At 37.1% G+C, this 27545-nt stretch overlaps 2 protein-coding genes across 3 annotated transcripts; one reads left to right on the top strand and one right to left on the bottom strand.

Moving 5' to 3' along the window:
- The first annotated feature begins 5696 nt into the window (after positions 1-5696).
- On the top strand, positions 5697-9816 carry LOC103958105 (YTH domain-containing protein ECT4). The gene is given in 10 exon segments (XM_048573801.1): positions 5697-6225; positions 6329-6405; positions 6736-6889; positions 6973-7034; positions 7187-7600; positions 7681-8214; positions 8342-8536; positions 8538-8555; positions 8646-8798; positions 9223-9816. Coding segments are annotated over 10 exon segments (1701 nt in total). The 5' UTR covers positions 5697-6188; the 3' UTR covers positions 9280-9816.
- A 242-nt stretch (positions 9817-10058) lies between these two features.
- Positions 10059-26384, bottom strand: LOC103958121 (nuclear-pore anchor). Of its 2 annotated transcripts, none has more exons than XM_048573799.1 (47): positions 25848-26384; positions 25476-25622; positions 25270-25368; positions 24905-25033; positions 24632-24724; positions 24471-24536; positions 24158-24247; positions 23991-24068; positions 23534-23643; positions 23309-23429; positions 23107-23199; positions 22731-22779; positions 21989-22092; positions 21846-21914; positions 20854-20994; positions 20619-20723; positions 20387-20500; positions 20160-20238; positions 19871-19914; positions 19691-19764; positions 19294-19396; positions 18968-19102; positions 18752-18892; positions 18593-18646; positions 18200-18379; positions 17992-18039; positions 17800-17850; positions 17453-17536; positions 17300-17374; positions 17028-17212; positions 16849-16951; positions 16183-16299; positions 15999-16091; positions 15557-15712; positions 15411-15464; positions 14990-15100; positions 14619-14696; positions 14360-14509; positions 13896-13967; positions 13305-13460; positions 13146-13199; positions 12848-12977; positions 12689-12756; positions 12478-12606; positions 12207-12311; positions 11863-12040; positions 10059-11733 (listed from the first exon to the last, which is right to left on the bottom strand). In XM_048573799.1, the coding sequence occupies exons 1-47, from the start codon at positions 26151-26153 to the stop codon at positions 10346-10348; spliced, it is 6309 nt and encodes a 2102-aa protein (XP_048429756.1). In that variant the 5' UTR covers positions 26154-26384; the 3' UTR covers positions 10059-10345. The 2 variants fall into 2 exon arrangements, with proteins under 2 accessions (XP_048429756.1, XP_048429757.1); XM_048573800.1 differs by having other exon boundaries at positions 19871-19911.
- Positions 26385-27545: the final 1161 nt, after the last annotated feature.

The raw sequence follows: 27545 nt of genomic DNA, 5'->3' as shown, positions 1-27545 counted from the left end.
ATCCGCAGGAACTTTGTTGTCGTCTTCTTTATCTCATGCATAGACAACTTGGCTTTCTGAGCAGAGTCGTGAGTTGGACGTGGGAGCAGGTAATTAAGATGATCATACAATTAACTTAAACTCCTCCAGAAGGATAGCGACTAGCACATTGGCATCCATACATACATACCCCCAGAAAAAGTACCAATGTGAAGAGAAACTTTGTATTGTGCTCGGAACATGAGTGATACACTTTACACCACGTATCATTATATAAGTGGAGGAAGTTTTATTTGTCAAGTTAATTTTTTAACACAAGTATCTCACAACTCTTATATAATGATAAATGATGTACCACCTTATATTTCGAACACACTAAAAAATTTGTCAAATGAGCAAGTTTGGAATTTTATTGGATTCCTATCACATTGGTAGGAGTCTTTATTTGAAGCTCCTTTATTGGAATGGGTCTTTGATAAAGGTGGGCCTCTTTATTTTGAAAAGTTTGGAAATGTTTAGGGTTTGGTAGCGGCTATAGGGAATGCGTTCTTTCCCGAATTTTAATCTGAAAATTTAAATTAGTTTAAAATTGAATATTGCTTATAAAAAGGATAACAGACTGAGAATGTATTCTTGCAAACCGCAAATTTAGGGTTTTCCTAACACTTTCCGCAATCTCTTCTTAATTTTGACTGATGCATACAACAAGTATTTAATGAGATGAATTTATTAATCAATATAACATGTAGACATCACTTAATCAATATAACATGTGGACATCATTTGTCATTGCAGATACTACACAAATACAGTACAACAATACGATATATGCCTAAGAATATGAGAGAACATCAAATAAAGGGTTGGAATTGCTCTAAATGTTGTCTCTGAGTTTCATGGTTTGTGCCTGCAAATTTCAAACTTTGTTTGGTGTTGTTACACAAACAAAAGGATGATGAAAGATCAAATATGTTGTGTCACTATGAATGCATCATGTGAAGTTATAAATCCAGGAACTAAAATTTAGCGTGAGAAAAGAGATGGGCTGAGCCGTCGAGCATTAGGCCTAAACTTAATAGTCTAAAAGTGGACTCTCTGGCTTGTAAAACTCTTGGCTCTTAATTTCAATTTTTCAGCTTAAAAACTAAATAGAGAAAAATCTTAATATACGATAATACCTAACCATTTTATTAGGAAAATATACGTAAAATAAGAGTTCATTTAAAAATACTTTTAAAATAACTAAAAACATTTTTGATGAAAGTGATTTTGGAACAAGGCACATCTCCAAACAGGTTATGTCTTTATAGTTAGGAACACCGCAATATCTTGGAGATCCACTAAACAAAACCTAGTTACAACGTCTTTGAGCTTATTGCCATAAAGTACTTACAGTTTTTCATCCATCATTGAGTCATACAACGACCTGTGAAGAAAATGTTGCATGTATCGACCAGATCAAGCAATGATACATTAACAAAGTCAACACCAAGCATATTGTGTCCTTGCATCAACATGAGCATAAGAAGATTACAGTCAAATAGATCTAGTCCCAAGACAACATTGCCGACCTCTTCGCAAAGTCGTTGGCAAAGTCAATCTTCCAAAAGCTTGTTCGATGAATTGGTATTTGCAAATCTTCTCATTTGCAACACTTGTACTTCTTAGGGGGAACTCAAGGAGAATATCTTGAAGTATAATCACTGAGGTTTTGCTAATCTGATAAGGTTTTGACAAAGCACCCACATCGGGATGGTCATACCCTTTTGTATGTTGTCTACTACTTACATCTTGAAGATGTTAAGTATCAACATGTTGCATTAACTCACATTTTTTTTCCTTAAGACTGAATTATACCCCTTTGGGTTGTGCCATAGCCAGATTTGGTGAGACTTAATTCTGCACATGCAAATCCCTATGTGAGACTCACGTGCTCTCTATCAGTGCCTACGAGACAACTTTATCAACTACTTCAACTTTATGGCTAAAGATTTGATAGAACTACTACTTGAGTATTTAAGCACTCAAGGGGGAGTGTTGTAACTAATATTTAATGTAGTATGGTTGTGTAAATCTTAAGTAAAGTTAAGTTAGGAATCATTCGGAATCTATAAGATCTTTCCCATTAAATTTTGTTTTACTTAGAGGGTAAGTTATTCTCTCTCCTATTACTATAAAGAAATACACTATGCATGATGAATATCACACACAATTTCTCAAACCCTTCTCTTCTCTACGCCGTCCCTCCCTTCTTCTTTCCCTCTAAATTTTAGGCTACAACATATCTCTACTTTTCTATTATTTATAATCAAATCAAAACCACCACCATATTCAACGTATAGGAGCCCTTGCCCATTTGGGGTGCTTAATTTAATTAATATCACGATGCTTATTCATAGAATTGTCTTCTTTCTTTCTTTTTTTTTTAATGTTAAATTCACTAATTTGTTTCAACTAACTCAATTGTGCATTTTTTTTCTAAACGATATCGAAGATGATAAAAGTGAAATAAAACTTGTGACGCATAAATGAATGTTCTTAATAATTATTTGGATTACAAGCTCCGGCTAGATGGATCTACTCCTTAGCCAAAACAGTTTGTGTTTTCCTTGTGCCTTCATTTTTCAAAAGTCTTATCCAAATTCTGTGGAAACCATATTTTTAATGGTGTAAAATGTATGCAATCCAGATTCAATATTTCAAGTGTTAGTGAAGCAAACACGTGCAAGCCAATCGTGGCACTCCAGGCTCTCCTAAAATATTGGGTTCTTAAAATAAATTGGGGTTGGCCGATGTCAATAGTTTTAAATGGTTGGAATTGGATGGATGGATGGCTGGCTGGGAAGGAACCCTTACCCACAAAGAAAACTTTTACATGCCCTCTTCTGGTTGGTCCTTCTAGTTCTATACTCTTGCTGTTCAGAAATTTCCAACGCCTTACCCAAATTATTGATACTTCTTTTTCTATTGTTTAAACTATTTTATTTTTATGCTGACGATCAAACTAAATTATTGAACTATTCAAGGTCATTTTGATTTTAAAAAAATTCTTGCGTCCACAATTGTTGAAAAAATATAAAAGCCAAGCCAAATCATTGAGTATAGTGGCACATTTATAGGTGAATCATATCAAAAGTCCAAGTTCCACCATAGTATCTTTAAAAGTTACAAGGACTATAAAAAAAAATAATCCAAATCCTTGCAGTGATGCTGCACTTACACCCGCTTGATGCATTTTTTAAATCTTGATCGATCGATGACTTTATTTTTATTATATTTCTTTCTCATTTGCTATTATTGCTATTTTCTAGGTAAGATCGATCGATCTAGAGATATATACATACACACGCCCGCGCGCATATATATATATATATATATATATATATTTTTTTTTTTTTATCCTAAAGAAAAGAGAGGGTGAGTTTTGTCTCACAATGAGTTAACAATAATTAATGTGGTTCAAACTCGTTTTTTACGAGAATTGAACATAAGACTTTTCACTTACGAGTGAAGACACACGCATATTTTAAGTGTGCATATTTTAACCTAATTTGCAGTTTCCACAATGGTCATTTTTCATTTTGTCAACACAATTATCATGAACTGTATTAGATTATAATTTACATGTCCTGATAAATTTGTTTTTAGAGCAAGTAAAGTTACATTTTCACATTATGTGATGCGAAATTCTATAATGCACTGGTGTATGATGTATTAGACAACTTGATTTGCATGCTAAATTTTAATGGTTAACTTAAACAAAACATCGATGCATCTCGTATTGTAGAAAACTTTCACGTTAGTGTACTTTAGCCGAAGTATCATAGATGGCATCAAATTAGTCTGGTTTAGCAGATAAAAAGGAGCATAAAGGCCAATGATAATGCGCCTGTTATAGGAAGGCATCTCAACGGGGATATGTGGATCTTTGCATTTTGTATATATTTGAATAAATAAGGAGGGTAATGCTTGATTAATGTTGGGTTTATTGATACTTTATTTGCTTAACGATGTGATTTGAGTCTAATACAGTTTAGGCACAACTCACTACTAATTAATCATGGTCCATGCAAATTCATGGTCTTCCCCCTTTAGTCCTATCTACTAAGACCTTTTAAAAATGGTTCAAAGTTTCAATAAGGAACTTTTACCTCTTAAAGTGATGTAAAATTCACTTTTGGTCCAACTTAATGATCATACGTGTGTCAAGCTTCACAGTCACATATAATTAAAATCATAACATCAGGATCATCATTAACTTTAAGAAAACTAGGGTCATATCTATTTATTCGATTAATGATCAATTATAATGTTATTTGATTAATCCTACATTTTTTTGACAAACGATAGCGTTAATGGGTTAAATTGTTAAATGATAGGGAGAGAGAAATTGGTGGAGACTGAAGCTACACCAGAGTATATGAAAAATTGCTTTCCGCCACTACGGTAAAGCGTCATCTTCATATATAAATGATTTTCAAGACGCCCTAGAACGCTCACAGTATCACCATTAAGTACGATATGTTTAAGCATAAGTGAATTTTTTTTTTTTTTTTTTTGTTGAGAAGATGTACGATATTCATTGATGAAAGAGAGGGAATAAACATACATAAAAGAGGATAGAGTGCACAATAATGGGCCTCGATAAAAACCTTGCAGGGAATTTCAACCCGGACAAAGAGAAAAAGAGCCTCCCACACTTATGCACAGTTCAACAGATCATGTTTATTATGCCCTTTTCCTTTTTTTTTTTTTGTATTTTTAAACGGGAAAGACGTTGTAAGTATATATCGGTATTGTCACTTAGTACTACAGTCTACTGGTATTTTTCTTCACTTGTAAGTGAGAGGTCTTAGGTTCGATTCTCGTCAAAGGCGAATTTGAACTCCATCGTTGGTAGCTCATTGTGAGACTTAACTCACTTCCCCACCCTCTAGTGTAAATAATATCATTTGTTCAAAAAAAAATATACACCTGTATTTTGAGCATATTTCCGAAACGCTCTAAAGCGCTCTTAATTAGTATCACCGTTAATTACCAATTTATATTTGCTTAACGGTTTTTGATGCACAATTCAGTGCATCATGTTTGTTTTATGGAGTTTATTTCCTAGGTACAATCTTAAGGAACAATTAAAAGATAATTTGAAGATATTTAAAAACTGGATGAAATAAAAAATGGAGACTGAGGAATGTAGAGACCGTAGAGAGGTGGGGGTGGGGGAAGAGACGTGAACTAGCATTGGTTTTATAGAGGCCATAGTATGTTGAATGGTACTCATTCCACCACGAAAAGAAAAGAAGAAGAAGAAAGATAAATAAATGAACGGAGATTTTGAAATAATTGGAATTTTGGGTGACTGCGTGGGCTGGTGATGACGCACATGAAAGCTACGTGTATTCACTGCAAATATATAAAAATTACAAAAAATAATTAAAAAAGGCAGCAGCTTCATGCATGATGTAAAAGGTAAAAACTTTAACCCATAAAAGGATGATGGTGGTGATAAAAAATAGAAAGATTCCACAAATAGCCAAAAAAAAAAACAGTAAACAGAAGTAGAAAGTAGAACCAGAATAGTATGTCGGCATAATTGCAGAAACAACAATATATCATAAATCTTTAATTAATTAATTTCCAAAAGGAGAGGACGTGGAGGCCTCATCACCGTCCATTTGCCATAAATTGTTGATATTGCTGTTGTTGACTTTACTCTGTCTCTGTCTGCTGTAAGCTGTTTGAAGCTCTTTCTTGTTCTTGTTGTTCTCAAGTAAAACCATTTCTCTCTCTCTCTCTCTCTATTTTTTCCAATTCAAAAATTTTATGTGTCTTCTGTGTTTGTGATTTGGTGATTGTTGTTGGGGTTTGATTGGAATTTGGTTTTGTTTTGGGAAAAAACAAAAAAATCCAAAAGAAAGAAAAAGTGGAAATTAAGGAGTAAAAGCAGCAGCAGAAGAGTAGGATTGTTGGAGTTTTGGGCAGCAGAGATTACAGAGCGCCAATTTTTATCCGGATTTGTTGTGTTGTTACAACGTTAGATGTTCTTGATAGATATAGATAGACAGAGAGACAGATTTTAATATTGTTTGAGGAAACATAGGATTCTCTTCCATAACAAACACACCCCAAAAATATCTTTATTTTTTTTATTTTTAGTTTGATTTTATTTGATTGATTCAAAGGATTTTCTTTGCCTTTGGAAAGAGGCCATGGCTTCTGCTGCTGCACCTGAAATTCATAACAACTGTATGTAATCTCCTCTTCTTTCTTTTTTAATTTTATTTTTCTGAATTTTTTGTTTCTGTGATTGTTTGAGCTTAACTCTTTGATCCTGATTTTGTATGATCAGCTCTTGGAAAAGAGGAGGAAGAAGGGAAAGATTCAAACCCACATGTCCAATCCACAGAATTCTTCAATTCCAATCCGGTATTGTATGCCATAATTTACTTTCACACTCCCTTTTTCTCCTCCTGTTCTTCCTGCTTGTTTCTGTCCCGTCGATTTATTCAATCAATGTGGCTAGAAACAAGAGGGGAAGTGCAAGACCTTGTTTTGTTGCAATAATTATTTGGTTTTTAGGCCTAAAGCTTAGCTTTGTACCGTATATTGAGTTACCATGTTGAATATTTAGATTTCGATGCGTGATTCGTAGATTTTATGTCTGCTTGCTTTATGATCCATGAAAATCTGATTTGTGAATTTGTTTGTCTCCGTGTGTGTTTGTGTGTGTGTGTGTGTGTGTGTGTGTATCTTTAGGCTCACAGCAAGGATGGGAGCCCATCTGATACAGCATCATGTATATCGACCGTGGGAGATACAAATGCCAGTGTAAGAAAAAGTGATGCAGATGCAGATTATGAATCCCTGACTTCCTATCCGCCAACTGCATATTACGGATACACATATCCAGGTTTGCAGCAGCTTTTCATAACTACGGTCCATAATTCGTGTTCTTAGACTACTTGTAACATCTTATCATTACCACGTGCGCAGGTTATGAAATGGAAAACAATGGATACTATGTCGGTGGAACCGGGATGGAGATGCAATATCCAGTAAGTTCCATTATCTAATTCACAATTGCGCACGAAAGACATTGTTATGTATCTGGATTCATATGGCTGTTGATTTCAAATTGCCTTTAGATTACTTCTGCTGTGTGCAATTTGTAACAAACTGATCTTATAGTCACTATTGCTCCATTTAGGTCATGCAAGCAGATAATGGATCTTTTGTCTACTTGATGCCAGGATTTCAGCCTGGTTATGATCCCTACTCACCATACATGCCCATTTCTCCAATCGGTAGTGATGGGAAATATGTTGGTCAACAGATGTATCCCTCCCTGAGTCCCGTGTACCAAGCTCCTATTTCCCCTGGATATAACCCTTCTCTTCTTCCTTATGGGGAGTTCGTCCAATCACCCTACTTGTGGGATCCATCTCTTGTTGTTGGAGATGGAACAGTCGGAAGTCCCCACAATGCAGTCTTAGAAACACCGCACTATAAACCTAATTTCTCTTCCCCTAGTCACACTCGTGCTCCACTCTCTAAATCTCCCAAGCCGTTGGATGTTTCATCAGGTTATGGTGCACAAAATCAGTCAAAACCAGCAAACAAGGTAGAGTACTTTTTCTTTGTGCCGGTGGAGTTATATTCTCTTATCTTGGGCAATTTTGATGATTTTTTCAATGATCTTAGGCCTCGCTGCGTCCCCCAAGTCTGCAAACAGAAGCACTAGCGAAAGGTTACTTTCCGGTATCAAAGTTTCCGGTCTATAACCAAGGGACAGGCGGACTGCTCTATCCAAACAATTCTCCGACTTTACAACCAAATGCAAGGGGCTGGGGTGGCTCTGACAAGTTGAAACCAAGAAGTAAGGCTAATGGCGTTAAGGATATTAATCTATTTAATGAGAAGAACCATGGCCCCAGAACAACCAATCCTAAAGGTGCATTGGTGCCTGGAGCTGACAAGGAGAATGAAAAATCTGATGGCATAGCCTCTGTCATCAGGAAGGATCAATATAACCTCCCGGACTTTCCAACCAAATACGAGCAAGCACTTTTCTTTGTCATCAAATCTTACAGTGAAGATGATATTCATAAAAGCATCAAATACAATGTGTGGGCTAGTACTCCCAATGGAAATAAGAGGTTGGATAGTGCATATCAAGATGCACAAGAGAAGATGGCACAGAAGGGCTACAAGTGTCCCATCTTCCTCTTCTTTTCGGTATGCTCGAGACTTAGACCTTATATTTTTGCGCAGGAGTTTCCTACTGCAGACTTTTGGACCTTTGGACTCTAAAATGATTTACTAATACCATCTTTGCTTCCGTCTGTTTTATGATGCGTTTCAGGTTAATGCTAGTGGTCAGTTTTGTGGAGTAGCTGAGATGATTGGTCGTGTTGACTTCAATAAGAACATGGGTTTCTGGCAGCAGGATAAGTGGAATGGTTATTTTCCGGTCAAGTGGCATATCATAAAAGACGTCCCAAACCCACAGTTACGACATATAATACTTGAGAACAACGAGAACAAGCCCGTGACCAACTAGTAGAGACACTCAAGAGGTGTGCATAACCAACAAGAAGTTTGATTTTATTGTATTTTTCACTCAGTGTGATCAAGCATAAATCTGAGATTACATTTGTATTTTGCAGGTGAAACTTCTTCAGGGTATCGAAATGCTGAACATTTTTAAAAATCATATGTCAAAGACATCAATACTGGATGACTTTGATTTCTATGAAACCCGCCAGAAAATGATGCAGGAGAAGAGGATCACACAATCTACACCCTACTACGAACTGCAGGTATGCCGTGACTCTTCCCTTCTCTCGATTCTTTTCGATCAACGAAAATCTTTTCTAGTTTTCTAATACCATTGGCATGTTTAAGTAAAGTTCTTGCATACATGCATAAAGGATCAAGAATAAAGCAAGAACAAAGCTGGTAACAAAGTGGAGAGTGTTGTGCCATTCAAGTTTTTGAAATAGGACTTTATTCTATTCTTTCAGATAGGATAATAATTACTATATTTTACGGGAATTGATTTCCGCGCTCTCTTCTTTTGTCCCCTGCATTCCTCTCGTTTCTTTAGGCATTGGATTCGATAAATCAAAGAAAAAAATATATATAGACATAAAGAGGGGAGGAGTGTAGAAGGACAAAGCGGGAGAGTTAAATTTCTTCTTTCGGTTTGCTTGTAATTTGTTTTCGTCGTGGAATGTTAACCAGGAATTGTTAATTATGTCGCAGCAGAAAATGAGTGAGTTAAGTGTCAGTGCTGAGTAGGGGCCTCAGGTTAAAGGCAAAGGAAAGGATGCAGAGATATGGGCATATGACAGATTATAAACCAGAAACTGGAGTCAACGGTTTTCGAGCAGCAGTTAAAATATGTAGATTTGCAGATGAAATTCAAAGGCATAAGAATGAAGAGGTGTCGCTGTTTCCCTTTCAAGTTTCCGTCGAAAAAAAACGGGGTACAAAATGCTGGTTTTGGAAGCACCTAACGATTCATATGCCTGTGGAATCCAAGTTCTCTCCCTCCTCTGCCTGCATACGTATAGCTTTTGTTCTTCAGCATGAAAGTGTATTTGGTTCTTTGTTTTGTGTTCCCACCTCTTACTTAGTTCTCCTGAAATTCACAATTGTAATTGTAAAAAAGAAAAAAAAGCAAGAAAAAAAATGATAGTTTATTTATGAAAATATTCATACAGCTGAGCGCAATGGCCTTAGAGAATTCATACAGATGATGCTACTTAGCGGTATAAGACATTGTTATTGTTGTAGTTTCCCGTTTTACAGGTATAAGACGTTATTGTTGTTGTAGTTTCCTGTTTTCTTCCTGTAAATGTAAATGTAAACGGATTAAAACAAAAAATTTACGCGCTTTTTTATCGCGTATACAGTGTGACCATACCAAAATCGCAAACAATTAATTTACGCGCTTTTTCACCGCAAAAATGTTGAGTGACTCAATCCAGTCCGGTGAAGCGATGAGGTAGCCGGAAAGTTTGAGACCAACCATTTCCGAAAAACCAGGCAGAACTCCAACACAAAAGGCAGAACTATGATAGTCCAAATGAAACTTGGTAAACGTTAATAATATAACGAGCGAAACAGGTCGTGTTCGTGTCCTTCCCGCAACAAGAAAGTACACTATGCAAAACATTAGGCAGGTGCTCCATCGTCGAGGAAGCAAAAATGGATTTACATACTACTCACTGAACATCAAAACACTTATCCTCCAACTAACATCTTTCCAAAATCCATATCCGATTTTCGAACATCGAAAAAATTTGTGCCCTTTCAATGGCAGTATGGGGGATAAAGCGTAAATTTCTTATGAATTTTGGTCTCACACTTGATCGCCAGATGTTGACCCACGAGATCGTCCACGTCCGCGTCCGCGTCCAGGTCTCCCACCTTGTCTTCCAGCTGGTCCACCACGACCTGGGCTTGGTGATGTTGAAAGCCCTCTTGCCTGTTGTCTTCGGCGTGCATTCACCACGGCTCGTTCTGTTATATTTATGGTAGTTGACGGATTAGTCACTGGAGACACCTGTCTCACCTCTTCTGCCGCAAGACTGGGACTAGTTTGTTTTGAAATGCTAACTTCCGATGTGGTACCTGTTGAAGTGGTATCCACGATTACTGAGGTAGCTTCGGCACCTGTTGAAGTGGTATCCACGATTACTGAGGTAGCTTCAGCAGCCTGATCAGTCTCCATCGCAGTTTGGTCATTACCATCAATTGACTTATCGGAACCATCAGCGGTTTCTTCAGTTGCATCCATGTCATCATTTTTCTCATCATTAAGAATCTCTGGAGAATTGACCTCACCAATATCCACAACAGAACCAGCAGCAACACCATAATCATCGCCCCTAGCTGGGGAAGCCTCGGGAGTTGTTACAGGTTCAGGTTGAACTTCCCCTATTTCAGGACTGGCCATCGTATCACCACCTTCAAGCTCAGAAATATCAGGGACCAGCTCTCCCTCTTCTCGTTCTCCTCCAAAATCACTGGACTGTTGCTCCATCTCAACCTGATCTTTGGCTCCATCGTGTGATGGCATATCTTTTCCATCTGACCCATCCACATTCTCCACTAAATCACTATCCTTCTCAGGTTGTGATTCAACTTGACTCGAACCATCAAACTGTCCTTCATTTGGCTCTTCAACCTTCTCCCCAGCAGTCTCAGTTTCTTCTTTCTCAGCATCAACAGCAGCTTCCTCATTTGAACCTTGCGGCAAATCAACAGCGACGTCTAAAGGTTCATCTTTGACTGGAACACTCCCAAGATTCTCCGAAATAGTAGATGGCTGCCCTTCACTCCCCTGTGGAGAATCTGAACCTTTGGACTTCTTTGACACAGGTGCTGCCACATCAGGACAAATTTCCCCTTGATTATTTGTTTCCTCACGGGACTCAGAAGTAGATGAAGAAGCCAGACGTTTCCGAAGCAGCGGTTGTGTCAAAGTAGCATTTCCTTGAACTTCCATTTCATTCGATGGCGCTTGTTTGCCCCCATTGCGGGTCCCTTCCATCTCTGACATCTCTACATCACCTTGTGGTTCTTCAGGTCTTACAAGACGGGGCCTAACCAATCTCCTTCCTGGTTTGCGAGTTTCAACATTGGTTTTGGGCAAAGTGGTTCTCTTTGTGCTTTCTTCAGTCGCTTTGGATACTAAGCTCTTCACAGGACTCATTGAAGGCACAACAGTGGGTGCTTGAGCAGTACCTGCATGGCACACAAAGGTTAACGAATTTACACGAATAAAGAACTAGCAGGATTTACAAAATAAACGATGGAAATAAAAAATGAAGTACACCAATCCTCAGTATAAAAAGAATTGCTCAACAAAAGTACCAGAGGTAGCCACTAATGAAGTATCTGCAACTGGAGGAGTGTTTGCCAGAACACCGTGAGCTCCAAACTCATTGTGAACTGAATGTGCTGTCTTTTCAAAATTTTCGACAGCTAAGCTGTAGGCAGCAGCAAGACCATCCAGTATGGTTCCTGATAGTTGTTGAACAACTGAGGTGCCCTGAGATACATGGAATATACTATTAAAACAAACGGAGGTGAAATAGCAAGTATAAAACATGGTTTTGAAATATGATGAACAAAGTACGTAAAACAAGTTAGAATATAGGTACTCATAAGGGGAGTGAAAGGAATCTGCTTTCCGGTTTGATAAATAACAATCATACCTCAGGGAGACTGTCTTTTGCATGTTTTAGCTTTTCAAGCTCTTCTGAAAGCTGCTTCAGAGCCTGCTTATGCTTCTCGAGTTCATTCATGAACTTCTTCTTGTCCTAAAGCAAAAAACATCACATGCGTCACTTCGTAGTACAGCTTATATCCACATTGAGATTAAAGTACTAAGAACATGTCCAGCTGAATTCCAGAAGTAAACCCTAGGATATACTGGTAGAATGCTTTAACTGATATGGAATTTACTACAACGGACAGATAGAAAACCTGGTCAACATTAGTATAGGAATCCGTTACAGCCTTCTCCATCTTCCTGCGCGTTGCTTTCTCCATACGATTTTCGTCCCTCTCCTTTCTCAGCTCCTCTCTCTGCCTCTCCAAATGCTTTTCCAGAAGCTGGCGATCATAGTAAATAAGTCACAACTTGCTAACGAGGTCAAAGAGATACAGAAAAGCAAAAATGTCTATTAAGTTCAACCTGAATTTTCTGGTCTTTCTCTTCCCTAATTGCCTGCTCCCCGGTAGTATCCCCTGATGCTCGTTTCGCTGTAAGATACAGTCAAAAACAGATAGATGAGTGGATTATAATATATATCACGAATGAGTGGAAAAGGACTGATGGATGGTTTAAACTTACCTAATTTGAGTTCCTCCAGCTGTCTAGAAAGAGCTTGATTCTCCTTGCTCAGTTCCTCCCTTTCCTTTGATAGTGTCTCCTTTTCTTTTGAAAGGGTCTCTTTTTCTCTTGAGAACATTTCAAGCCTCCTCTGCAGAATTAATGAATGTTAATCACCAACCAACAAATAAGAAAAGTTTTCACCTTATAAGCACAACTCCAAATGTCAAAAACTAGTCAAAAGAGGATTACATATAATATATGCAATTAATTTCAGGTAACAATTGTTCCTTATAAAGGACATGAAACTTTTAAAAACCTTATACTGAGCAGTGATCTTCCTTTGCTTCTCGATATCTGATTTTAGACTTGCCTGTGCAAGGAAGACATGGGAAGGGTATACATCAGAATTGCATAAGAAATCCAATGGCAAGCACTTCTCCAAATCTGGTCATAGAATACAGAAACTAAGATGTACCTCAACTTGCAAAGCGTCACTCATTCTCTTCTCCATCTGAGTCAGTTCCAATTTGGAGTTAGCAATATCTTGCTCCAGACGTGATACAGTCTCCAACTTTTCTGAAAGAAGTTTCCTGACTTCTACTATTTGAGAATCCTTCTCCTCCAATTTTTTCTTAGGACATAAATGATGAAAATAAAATAAAGATGTATACAGTAACAATGATAAAAGTACAAACGAGAAATCATATAAACATTTGAAGGGAACTGAAACAAAGTAAGATACAAATGGACGCACACCATAGTTTGTTGCCCTACTCACATAATTAATGTACAGATAATCAAAATAAAAAACTAAACCAAAAAAGGCACAAACAAGTTGGAAGTTTATCGCATGCATTAACATAAGTTACATAACCATTTGATAAAACATCAACAATAGGTTAAAATACACTCGTAATTTGTAATGCTTTTCAACATCTTTTTTAAGTGGACAAGGATTCACACATATCAACGATAAAATGTCAGTATAAAAGGCGAAGATATAATAACTAACAGGAGCAAAGCAAGCTTAAAGCAATTAACATTGCTTATAAAGGTGTCAGCCTACCTGCAACTGACGAACATCCTCCTTTGTGCGATCATAATCTTGAACATCAATGTTTCTATATCTTTCAAGTAGCTTCAAGAAAGAGAGTACATTAGAATATTGGATGTGTTTATTTACTAAGCGCATGCCTACATATATCTGCAGCAGGTACTGCCACAAAATCGGCAGACTGTACAACTTTTCTAATGGTATTAAGGTCCAAATGACTCTTTCAGCTACCAGGCATAGATATACAATTATTGAAATCTAGCTCTCTGGACTATTACTACGTATGTCTATGTTTATACTAGGTTGAAGTGTGCAGGGATAGTTCATAGAGTGTATAGTTCTCAGAATAAGACAAAATCCTAGAGAGAGAGAGAGAGAGAGAGAGAATTCCCCCATCATGGACTGTTAACATATAGTTTTGCAATTACTAGATGCAAGTGCAAAAGAGAGACAGAAAGCAGTTCCAAGATCAATACCTCACGAACCCTCTGTTCTGAGTGTTCTTTCTCTGACTTTCGCATTTCAATTTCTTTCTTACAGGCTTCCAACTCAATCTGTCTCTCCTGTAGCAATCTCTCTAGGTTCTCCGTCTCAGCATTAGCTTTTTGTGATATTTCACGCAATTTCTGAAACAAAATAAAAAAAAATGAGTCACATTTACATGGATGAAAAACAATTATCTAAACATAGAGAATCCTCAAATAAGGACTTTCAGCAGTCAAAATATTCAAATACCTGGCATTCCTCAAAATTGTGCTTGTTTTCTTCTCTGAGTTGGATATTGCTTTCACGAAGTAAGTTAATTTCTCTAACCTGCAAAGACATTTCATCATGACAGCATAAAGTTAGAAGGGGGAAATAGTAGGTATTGGGATATAATCTCAAAATAGTCTGCTGTGCAATGTCCACAGAAACACAGAATAGGGAGTTCAGTGTCAAATAAAACAAAGGTCAGACACTTGTGTGGAATATACTGACACTGCACATGTGGTTTGAGAAGCACTACAGTACAACAAAATAATGGAAAGAGATATAGGATAACAGCTAAGAAGCATAATATACATCTGAACTTTGAGAACAATACTACACGACGAAATGAAACTAACCTGTAGTTGCAAGGATTTCATTTCCTCCTCCGTGAACATTGATCTTGAATTCGTGCGCTCAGCATGAAGTGATGACTTGGCTGTTTCTGAAGCCTTGAGGGCACTCTCAAGCTACAAAAGCAAATATAAAATGAGTGCATGAATTCAACCAAGGACCGATGAATAACCATGATAACACATAAGAAATACAAAAATCACAACAGACAAACATCCTCAGGCTAAATGCAGGAACACATAGTACCATCACATGATTGGAATAAAAACAAAAAGACCTCCTGAAAATTTCTACGACAACACGGCAACATTTACTAGGCTTTTTTCATGTCAAGAGTAAAAGTTTAATCACAACCTCATTTTTCCATTTGTATAAAATAACAAATAATGGTGGATAAGCAAAAGAAAACGCCTTTTACAAACTCACTTGTGACTGTAATCGAAGTTTTTCTTGTTTCAATAAGGAAATCTCTGTCTCTGCCTGTCAAGTTGAAAACAATAATACTATCAAATTATACTATATATGTCTCTGCCTGTTAAGAGAGGATATTGATAGCAGCAAAAATAACTTACAATTTCTTTTGTCCGTCGAAGATAACCTATCACATTTTGTAAACCAGCATCACCAGAAGTATCTGGAGCATTGCTTGCAGAAGTTCCAACTGAACCACGATCTCTATCAGTCAGTTGAATGTGCAAAGCCTCAAGTTGACTGTGCAGTATTTTGTTCTGCATATAAAGTTGAAGCTTCAGAAGAAGACAAGGGAATATGAAAAAAGAAAAAATCAAATATGGCACAGAATTCAGCTAAAATGCATAGTTCAGTCACAAATTTCATCTTCCGTATCAAGTCCTAAAACTGGTTATCAAAGACCGGACCTGGTTTCAACTACTTGACTCGTACAGATTATTAACAGCAATTTACTCGACCTCAAGATTTTGACATAAAACTGACTGGAAAAGAGGACAGTCTGCAAATCATAACAAAAGCAGATTAAATATGCACTTCAATAACCTGTTCATTGATTTCATTGTACTTCTTCTCGGCAACATTTTTGGATTCTTCTAACATTCCCTTCTCAAATTCCCACTTAGACTTGAGTTCATTCTGTAAGTAAAATAAAACAAAATCAGCTTGCATAACACAACCAAACAAGACTTGCAGCAAACCAACAATTCCCACGAGAGAGTAAAGTTACATTTTCACTTTTGAGTACGTCAACCAATTTCCGCAACTCTGACGCTTCTTCCTGGAGCGTAGCCAAAGCCTGCGATGTCTTAGTCAACTCCTGTATTGTCTCCGACTGGAGGATAACCTGACCGAGATAAAGAATCATTCCTTAGCCATCAGTGAATAAAACGTATATGAGGGTAAAATATATGTAAAGCATGACAATCTCAGTGCTGAACAGCTGCTGAAGGAAAGGTTCTAGAAATCATTGTTTGATTGACATCCTTTATTGGGGATAAATCCGGGCATTAGATCCTTTGACAACTAATTTACAAGTGCATGTACAACTTCTGAAAAAACATTTATTTACATATTCAAAGAAATATTCAGCTGATTGGACTCGATCACAGCCTTAAAATTTAATTCCCACAAGCAATGCAAGTAAACGAGAAAAATCTACCAAAAACCCCACTATCAAACCACGACCCCATAGAGTAAAAGACTTTAAGAAGCTGCTGCCAAGAAAACTCCAACATTTCAAACCTTGACAGGACAGGCCTGTTGGACCAGTCGAATCAATGAGCATCAATTGTCCCAGTTTGGATAAGTTTATAAACCATTTTTCTAATTCAACAGCAACAATCACTCAAACCTTATTATACAAGAAAAAGCATAAAAACACATGCAGATTAACCTGTCTTTCATAATTGGCCTGAGCAGAACGCCATCGCTGATGTTCTTTCTCCAAGTCTTCTTTCAAAGCAGATATCTGAATCTCCAGTGACACAATTTGGGAACTACAAACAAAACAGAGATGAGATGCCAAATGGAATAATCAAATTCATGACATAATGAAAAATAAGAGAAACCCACGTTTTAGTTGAGGTTTCTTCCTTTAGACTTGTAATTTCTGATAGAGCGGAAGAAAGAGCTTCTTCCTTCCCTGCAGCTGCTGAAGCAACTTCTTGAGACTTCAAACTACACTCGTATTCAAGTTCAGATACTCTCTCTCTTAGAGAAAGAAGATCGGTTTCAAGAGATTTCTTCAGTTTTTCAGCCTGTAAAGTAATTGGGATCATAATTCACTATCAACTGACAGACGTTGGAGTACTAATTCAACCAAAATCATATACACACACCAGTACCTCAATCTTGAAGTTTTCATGGGCAGATTCCATCTGTCTCAATGCATCTTCGTTTACCTGAGCTATGCTCTTATACTGTGAAATTAAAATAGAGATAAATCATAAGTTTGAATAGGCTTTAAGATATTAAGCAAGTCAAGGAATACTAAGTACCTGTAGCATGTGATCCTTGTTAGCTTGCACTTCCTCTCTCAATTTTTCAATCTCTTCCTTTGCAGCATGCAATGCCACCAAAGCCTAATCAACCAAGTCAATGTCAGGATCGACTGATTCAAACTCAATACAAAGAATGGTACATGCTCCCAACTAAAAAACAACCACTGTCAACAAAATGAAAATAAACAAATGCATAGATTGGATCTATGGAAATTTGAAATATCAATATCAGTACCAAAGGAAAAAACAGAAGCATTATATTACAAATGGCAACCCTGGAAAACAATTAACAAAGAAAAGGTAGGCAACATTCAAGAAATAGGCAGGTAAACGGCAGAACTTACCTCATCACTTGTCAAGGAGGAAGATACACTCCCACCATCGACATCAACAACCTGCATCATATGTAAAGAGATGCAGGGGAAAACCATATCAGTCAGTACGTATTAAGGAAAATCGAAAAATGTTTAAGAATATGACATATATCACAAAAGAACTTCAAACATGTAAAGAATACTGCTTATTAGAAACTATACCTTCACATCTGAGGATTTACTCCTTCTGTCCAAATCGGTCAGTTTAGCCTGTGTTATCAACAAAAACTTCAAATCTTGACTTGTAAATCATAGAGATTAAACGGGATAACAATGATACATGAGCGTATTCTGAGGGCTAATTGAAATTGTGCTTACAAACATATAGGGGAGAGTATATATAGAATATGAAAATGAAGGGGAAAAAGACCTCAGCTACAGCAGCTCTAGTCTCAGCAGATGCAACAGCATGCAAAGCATTAGCCAACTCTTTTCCCATTTCTTCAACTTGTCTCATGGCGTTTTGTATGGACTGCTCACGGTCAAGTGTGAGAGTGCGGGCATTGTTTCGCTCTTCTTGTAGATCTTTCTTGACATCAGCCCACTCCCTCTGAAAATGTAATCATACTTTGTAATATTTACACCCTTAAATAACATACCTTAACGTAAGTATGGTTTCAATTGGAACGCTTCCACATGGATCAAATTAACAGTGTAACCCATAGACAACAACCCCATCAACCAGGAAGAAAAAAATCTAAAGCGTCATGTACACAAGTGAAGTTAGAGGTGAAACCAAAGGTGGAGCATTATGAGTACATACCTCTATTTGTTTCGTATACTCTTCTTGTCTTCTCCTCTCAGCAGCTCTTGCCTCCTGTAGTTGCACGATATAAAATCAAATACATAAATGAGATGTGAGGGACGAACATAAACATCCAATAAAAATTAACTTAAAAAGAACAAAAGTGCAATGAGCTACCTCACGAATTTCCTCGGCACTCTGAATAGTGTCCAAGCTAGCCTGCAGTCTATGGACCCTTTCCGTCAAACTACGAACTTCGTCACAAGCTCGCTTCTCAGCATGTTCCAACATTTCCTTTTCATGCTTCAAAACAGACACCTGTATTGAAACAAGATGTAAAGTGAGAACTTTCAAATGTGACCATGCTTTGCAAACTAAGATAATAAGCGTCACCTCCATGGTCAACTTCCTAGTATGCTCCTCAGCAGTTTGAACAGATTCAGAACTTTCACGCAGCTTTCGTTGGTAGTCAACTATCAACTGAGAGAACTCAATGTTCCTTGCTAAAACACCATTTGTTTCATTTCTCTGATAATTTATGCATTACCAACAAGAAAACATAAATTAACACTTGAACAGAGATTAGTCATATCACACCGTGCCAATATTAACTTAAGCAATAAAAAGATAAAAAAAAAAAATTACACACACATAGAAATATAAAAACGAACTATGCGCAGAGAGAAATATTTGGTAATAGATTCCGAAAAAAAGATCACCTGATGCTCAAATTCCTTCATAAAGCTCTCAAGTCTCTCTCGAGAAAAATTTGCTTCCAAAGCCAACTTGTCACGCTCTGACCGCAAAGATATGATCTCGCTCCTGACCATAAAACACCAAGTATTATTGAACAGGCAACTAAATACATGAGGTTGACAGAGCTTATAACAAACTAACCAAAAAAGAGAGCAAAACTGCATTGCAGAAACTTACACTATACTATTGTAACGAGTCAAAATAATAGTAGGCAGCAGGATTATGACAATAGTAACTATTGAAAAATTTGACAAGAGGTCAAAAGTCTAGATAAATACCAAGAGACGTGCACGTATGAAAAGCATAATGAAGTTTACAATAAAACATCTCTGAGGAGGGACAGTTAACAGATTTGTTTACCTGGTCTTTGCCAGATCTTCCTCCAGACATTTCACTCGTTCTGCAGCCTGGTCTTGGGCCTTTCTTGTAGCTTCCTACATTAGTTTATATTTTCTATCATATTTTATAGCAGTACAGATTACCAAGTAACAACAATACCAGACATGCACTTCCTTAGATAATGTCCAATGATCACAATACCTGAGAACTCTCAAGGAGAAGCTTTACGTCAGTTCTCCTTTCTTCTGCAAAAAACAATAAGTAAGTTGTACCACAGTACCTTTTTGCATTGAAGTAAAATACGTCTCAATTTACAATACTACTCCATCTACTGGCGAATCTGAAGATAGTCACAGCCTTTTTAGAGGTCTATATGTGCGTATATATATGTAGAGAGAGAGAGAGAGAGAGAGAGGGAGCATATTTATGAATTGTACTTCCTTTGATTTTCAGACTTTTTTAAAAAATATGTAGTTTGCGAGAGGCAGACCTGGAGCAGCCTCTTCTATACGAGGACCAGACGAATGAAGTTTATGCTCCTCTTCATATAGCCTTTTGTACATTGCAACCTAGGTAGAAATTATGAAGATGCAAGAGGCAGGTCAATCCTTTCATTATCAGTATGTGATTTCCATCACAAAAAGTTTATAAAAAAAAAATAGTAAAAGCGACAAATATGTGCGCCCTTGCTCCTCAGAAGGCTTAAGAAGAGCTTACAGAGGCGTGAAGGGATTCAATCATGCGCCCTTGCTCTTCAGCTCTTTGTAACACTGCCGCAACTCTAGAGGCAGCTTCATCATTGTGTTTCTTTATCTCCATTTCAAAATTCTCCTGTAGTTCAAGATTCACACCAACTCATCAAATAGTTTTCACAAGCCAAGGTGGTAGTACTAACTACTAAGCTAAACAAACAAGCTCCATACTGACAAACATTGAAACTCAGACCAACCTTGAACTCCATTTCCCTATTTTCAAGCCGGTCAGAAAGATTGCGAACAAGGCTCCTGAGCTGCGTATTCTGATCAACTAGTCCATTTATGTCCTTGAAGGTCAACTGTTTGCATTGTTATACCCAAAAGAAATTAGATAAAATCAGCCATACAAAAAAAAAAAAAAAAAAAAAAAAAAAAAAAAAAACCACATGTTGTAAGTGTCAAATTAAAGAAAATGAGCATCAAGCTTACAAGATGTTCAGATATGACCCTCTCAGCATCAGATTCAGTGTTCATCTCAACAGCGGCAACAGTACCATAGTCATGACTATCATGACCAGATGATATCCCACAAAGCTGTATATCACGGCATTCCTTCAGAAGGATTGTAACCTACAGGTTACCATAGAACACAAGATAATTAAATAATGGAATAAAACAAAAAAGCACAAAATTTAAACTCATCGTGACCAATCAAGCTCGAACATTTTTGCAATTAGCAGGAGTGTATTTTCTAATAGACAATGAAAGATAATGGACACCACAAACTATGGCAACAGGTTATATTGTAAAACATCATGCAGTGTAGTCAGGCAAAATGCATACAAGCGCTGGATTTAGTACAATAGCATATTGATGCATTTGTATTATTAAGTGTCATGAAATTCCCAAACTTACATTGTAAAATTATATCATGCATAAATCGTATACATCCATTGATTGAATATTATTTATATTAACTACTACGAATTTGATAAATTTTAACATGATATTTTTTACTAACAAAAATGATCGAATGTTCTTACAATTCTAAAAACAAATTCAGAATGTAAAAGAAGACATAATCAGAAAGACTTTAAATGAGTCACACTAGACTATTCTTAACCAAAATGATATAAATCTAGAGACAAATAAGAGCACATCATCTTGAAATATAACAATGGGTATTTGATTAATATAGTGAATTATCTTGTGATACCTACGAAGCATAGATACGGATATGGATACGGTGTGATACAAGTTAATGTTCATGCGTAATGTTTTACCATGATCCACTGAAAGGCCTGATTAGTTAGTAAAATGTGGATGATGATCTGTATAGAGTATTTTTACTACTGGTACATTGAACAGATGAAGGTTATATAACATTGCCACTTTATAGACAAGCCAAAGACAAGATTTTTTTAAAGAATAGTCAATCAAACGATAACGCATCTTATTATCAGTCTGCGCTTTTCTATTACCTCTCGCTGGAGATCAGCAATCTCTTTTTGTGCAAACGTGTAGTCACGCTCATGCTTCCTTACCTCAGCCTGGAAAAGAAATGCATAAGTAGATATGGCAGAGAAAAAAGAAGTATCTCAAAAATCAGGATAACGTCAAAGACCTTTAAGTCCTGGATGGTCTTCTCCAAGTATGCCTGTTCAGAAATCGAGTTCTGCAATTTCTGGTTGATCAAAAAATATGCCTCAACCATTCTCTCATGTTCAACTGCATAGATGACAACAATAATTTCAGTACAACAAATAGTATGTCGTAATTTGTTTTTTAATAATAAACACATGGTTCAATCATCTGATCAATCAGAAGTAAAAATAATAGATCTTTTCTTGTGCTCTTGTTAGCTTAAACGTGGACATTTATATGAACAAATTACGCAGCAGTAGAAATTGTCCAGAACAACTAGATGAGGTGCCAAACTTGTAAACCAGAAGTCCAACTCTTTTTTGTATAGCCTAACAGTGACGGACCTAAAGACGGCAAATGGTGTTGTTGCAACTGAAATTGGGCTCACAATTGAGATGTACAAACCTGCTCAGGGAGGCAACAAATGTGCTTTGTTCTTTATAATGGCTGTTCAGAGCTAATAAAGCATCACTAGTTGGACTTTTAGTAATCCAGGGGAATGCCTATTCATATACCGCATAAAACATTTCTATAATTTACATTTTTGCTCCTCATCCTAGCATGCAATAGACTTCTCAAACACAAAATGTCAAACGATAGAATATAATGTCTCAATTCCTGATGCTGAGAAAGATGATCATTGATAGCAATAGTAAAACATGACTGCTACCAATATAAGAATATACCTCCTATATAATATGTATATATATATAAGAATATACCTCTTTCATCTAAAATGACTTCCGCTTTCTCCTCCAATTCAAATAGAACCTGCAATAATCGGAGTCAACACAGACGTAAATCAGCCTAACACAAAAAATTGGGTTAGTAATTTGACAAAAGGTTTATCAGGAAAAAAAAAATTGTGTGTAAACACGTCCCACAATTTTATGCAAGTTCAACAAAAAGAGGCACTATGTTGAGTATTGTCCATTCCTAAAGAGGGGACGTATTAATAATTTGATAATAAGCTTTTATTGAGAAATCAAAGTCTGTATGCAACACAAGTTTATGCAAGTTCAACAAACACAGGCACTATATTGAGTATTATCCATTCCTGAAGAGAGGACATATTATAAATCACAATGTAGATCATACCCGTTGCAAGACTGCCTCAGACTCCTTCCTTCCCAACTGCTCATGACGAAAGGCATCAACAGCCTCTTGGTACTTCGCATACATTTTTGCAAGCTATGTAAGGAGGGGAGGCATTAAGTTGAAAAGTCAAGAAATAAACTACAAACAATAAACTGAAGAGATGACAAAATATGACTCGCAATATATTGAAATAACTACTTACACTCCAGCCATCCCGCAGAAGTGAAGCTGCTAATGCTGTTCCTGAAACACCAGCAGGAATCTTTGGGACAACTGCTCGATCAGCCTCTATAATGTCAGGGGATTCAAATGAATTCATCCATCTGCAACATAAAAATCAAATAAGACAGAATAGATGCCTGCGTATTACTAGTCTTATAAGAGCTACAAACCAAAAATTCTTTGACCACTATAAAGTTGGACATACGCTTCTGTGCTAAAACTACTGAGTGGAAGAAGATTAAGCTCATTTGATTTCCTGCTAGCTTCGATTTCTGCTTCACATTTTTCAAGTTTCGCTTTCAGATCTGCTGCTTCCTATACTCATCACAACCCAAAAGGGCCAAAAATAACAGAGAAACATTGTTACGCACTGCCTTTACTAAACTAAACACCATAATGAAACTCACACACCTTTTTGTCTGGACGTCCAGAGAAAATAAACAGGGCCGACGACATTATAACAAGGGAAAAAACAATTACAAGCAATGTCCCATCACCAGTAGATAAATAAAATATATATTCTCAGAAATAGAACAACAAAGTAAATTATGGCATACTTCGAATCATATCATCATACCCAAAAAAATTGCAGAATAACTATGCTCATGAAAATTTAAAAATATTAAACCCATCAATGGGAATAGGGGAAGAAACACATCTACCTTCTCAAATTGATTTCTTGCAGACTCTACCCTTTCAAGTTTTTCCTTGTAATCATTTTTCACTTGATTCAAATGTGTCTACATGATAGCACACAGAAAATTATAGTACAGAAACTCCAAATAAAAAATAATATAAAGACAAACAAGATTAACCGAGAAATTATCACCTCCAAAGCCTTGATCACACCTTCAAGCTCTCCTGCCTTTTTGGACCATTCCTCAGAACTTTCTTTGTATAGTTCAACAAGCTTATTTAACTGCAAAAACAACAAATTTTCACATTAAATATAACAAAATAAGTCATTACAAAAGCCAACTATTGTCATACAAGTAACTAGTCTTCCACATTCTCAAAGAAGAAAACCAGTTACCAATGCTTTATTAACTAATAACATATAAAGCTCAATTCACATCGTCTCCAGTCGAACATATGGCTAAATAAAATAAATTTTAATATAAAAGACATTTCAAGGAACTCACTGTTGAGAGTTCAGCAGTTAATCGCTCTTCATTGGCTGCAGTAGCATCTTTAGATGAGTGTAGCTCCTATAAGTGTGAAATAAGTATGAACAAATCAGTTCAGACATAACTAAAGAGCCACACGAAACATATTTTAAACACCAAATGGAATGTATCCCCACCTCCTGCAAAGACGTTAGCTTGGCTTCTAATTCGCTCACTCTTTGCTTGTTCCATTTTAAAGAGCTAGAGCAATCATTGAATTGTCTCTCAACCTAAAAATATTAAAAATCAAGTACATTCACAAAGAAGTAAATACAAAAATATATGTGTATAGGCATGCTTACTAAGACATATGCCCTGTCTGTATAAAACAAATCTGCCTCAACATTATGCTTTATATATGCCCACATAAAACATAGAGAATCTACTGTCATAGTTAGAATTACACTTACATCTGCAAGTTTAGAAGACAAATCTGCCTCAACATCAGCATGCGTTCTACGAAGCCGAATGAGACTGTCAACTTTCTCTGTTAACTCGTCATTAAGCCAGACATTATGCCTTTCAATAAGTTCTTTCTCCTGTAAATTATAAGATTTGGCATGGTAAACACATTTATGCTCCAGAAGATGTTGAAATATAGCAGGGACCTACTACTTAGTCCTGACCAACTTAGCCACCACCCTTAACATTATTTTCCAACGGTGAGCAACTTTCTAACTAAAATGTAGCAGCATAAGAGATAGTGGAATGGCAAACTAAAAAAAAAAATTCATTTTTTTACGTGAACTATAAATAAATTTTACTTAGGATTGACCTGTGATAGACGAGTAGATGCAGCCTTGGTGCGTGCTAATTCTGCCTCGGCTTCGCTCAAACGAGCCTCCCTTTGAGCGGCATTGTCAGAAGATAATACCTTCAGAATCAATAAAGAGGAGGAGAAAATGTCACTAAATGTATGGCAGATAAAGGTTTCAACTTCCACCTCGTACATGCCAAATGGGAAAATGCAAGAAAGCTTACAATCCTGTCGATATAAGACTTGATGGTGGCATTCTTTTCACTAATCTCCAAGTCCTTCTGCTCCACCAACTCTATCAACTGCCTCTTCGATTTGTGCAATTCCGACACCTCCGCCTTAATCCTCTCTATCTCCCCATCCTTCCCAATCTGAACACACAGCAACGCACGACCAAACACATCAATACACCAAGATAAAAAAATATTCATACGTACGAAAACCGAAAACGAAAACCCAACAAGCATAGAATTGTAGGATATAACTAAAGTAACCTACTCAAAAGCATTAACAAACGCGATAATTTGTTCATGCAAACCCTTAAGCAGAAAGCAACAGAATGGAAAAACAATTGAAAGCAAAATCGAGCTTCGTACGGATTGGAGATGGAGCTGGTGCTTCTGGGACTGGAGCTCGGCGACCTCAGAGAGGCGGCTGTCGAGGGAGGACTGAAGCTGGGCGTATCGAGACTCGAGCTTGGAGAATTCTTCGGAGATGGAGAGATACTTCTGCTCGAGGAGGGAGCAGGTCTGCTCGGCCGTGATGGAAGCAGCGTCGTTCTGGGCCTTGACGGTCTCTAGCTCCCTCTGCAGGTCCCGAATATAGGCGTCGGCCTTGTCCGCCACCCAAACGGCGTCGTTGCCGTGACGGGAGAAGTCCTCGTCGGAGACGAAAAGCGGCATCGTTTCGGTGTATCAGGTGGGGATTAGGTTTTGTGGTGTGCCCTACTTTTGGAAGGATCGATCAGAGTTCATAGGAAAAAGGAGAGAAGGGGACAAATGGGAGGAGAGATTGGGAGAGAGAGGGAAAGTGACGACGGAATTAATTTGAAGGGGAGAGAGAAAGTAGAGAGTCCTGGAAATATGCGGCGGTTCAGATTTTTTCTACAGGCCCCTCCGGCGGTCCGGCCCTGGGCTGGTTCGGTTATTGGAGAAGAAGATCCGGGCTTATTGTTAAATCCTGTTCAGCCCTGCAAAACCTGCTATTACTGTTCGAGACCTGGCTCCTTCTTGCCTGGGCTGGAATATAACCTGGCTATAAGGCCCAACACAGAATTTGTTTTCACTCATACATGTGGCCTTTGTCTTTTATTTTGTTTTTTGTTTTCAATATATGCGTGATTAAGCTATTTAATATTACAGTCTAATAATATTTCTTTTTACATGTACATGAGAAGTCTTAGGTTTGAGGAGAAAAAAAATAGATATGTGTAGTTTTAAATTATTTAAAAATTATAGTGTTTAATCAGGATTATAAATGAGTATATGATATTTTATGTGTACTTAATCAGAATTTTAAAAAAATTTGTAACACTCCTCAACTAGCTAAAGCATATCAAACCTTGGTTTCACTTGCACTTGCATTCTTGCATAAGCACACTCGTGCCAAGTTCTAAAACGTGGCCCTAAGCGCATGTTAAATTGGCATGTGACTCTTTTTATTGAGTGCTTTTTTGTGCAACTCCTTCAAATTATGGTAATGGTCACCACTCTACTTATTACTATTGGATGAGTTTAAATTTTAAGATTTGTGTCTTTCCACTACATAGATCTCAAAATTTAAACTTTTCCAATAGTGATAAATAAGATGGTGAGCATCACTATCACTTAAGGGTGGTGAGCAAAAATATTCCCTTTATTATTTAAATGGAAAGAGCTTCTGCCTCTGCCATAAGAACAGTAGCAAGACTTAGAGCCCCATTTGGTGGGCTGGATATGATTAGGCCTTTAGATAAAATCAGATTGGCAGAGATTTGTAATATATGACTTGTAACCCATGTATAAGGATAGGTTAGATAACTCACTATATTATGAATTCATAACTCATTATATCTAATCATGTTCATCTCACATTTTAACACAATAAACAAATAATTGGACTCATATTCATTTGAATTAATCACAACCTGTTCCAACCAGCCAATCAAACATAACCTAGGGGTTTTGCACCCCGCATAGGTTAAACTTTGAGAATACCGGTCCAAAGCTGCATAAGCATGCTCCTTTTCTTTGCAACCAATAAATAATGACTCCGGAGGTATTTTATTTTAACAGGTTCGTTGGAGATACTCTTTA

This window comes from the organism of the source record quoted next, unplaced genomic scaffold (genome assembly GCF_019419815.1).
Source record: "Pyrus x bretschneideri cultivar Hongxiangsu unplaced genomic scaffold, Pyrus_bretschneideri_v1 Contig7, whole genome shotgun sequence".
In the NCBI taxonomy this organism is placed as follows: domain Eukaryota; kingdom Viridiplantae; phylum Streptophyta; class Magnoliopsida; order Rosales; family Rosaceae; genus Pyrus; species Pyrus x bretschneideri.
This window is presented reverse-complemented; position numbering and strand designations above follow the sequence as displayed.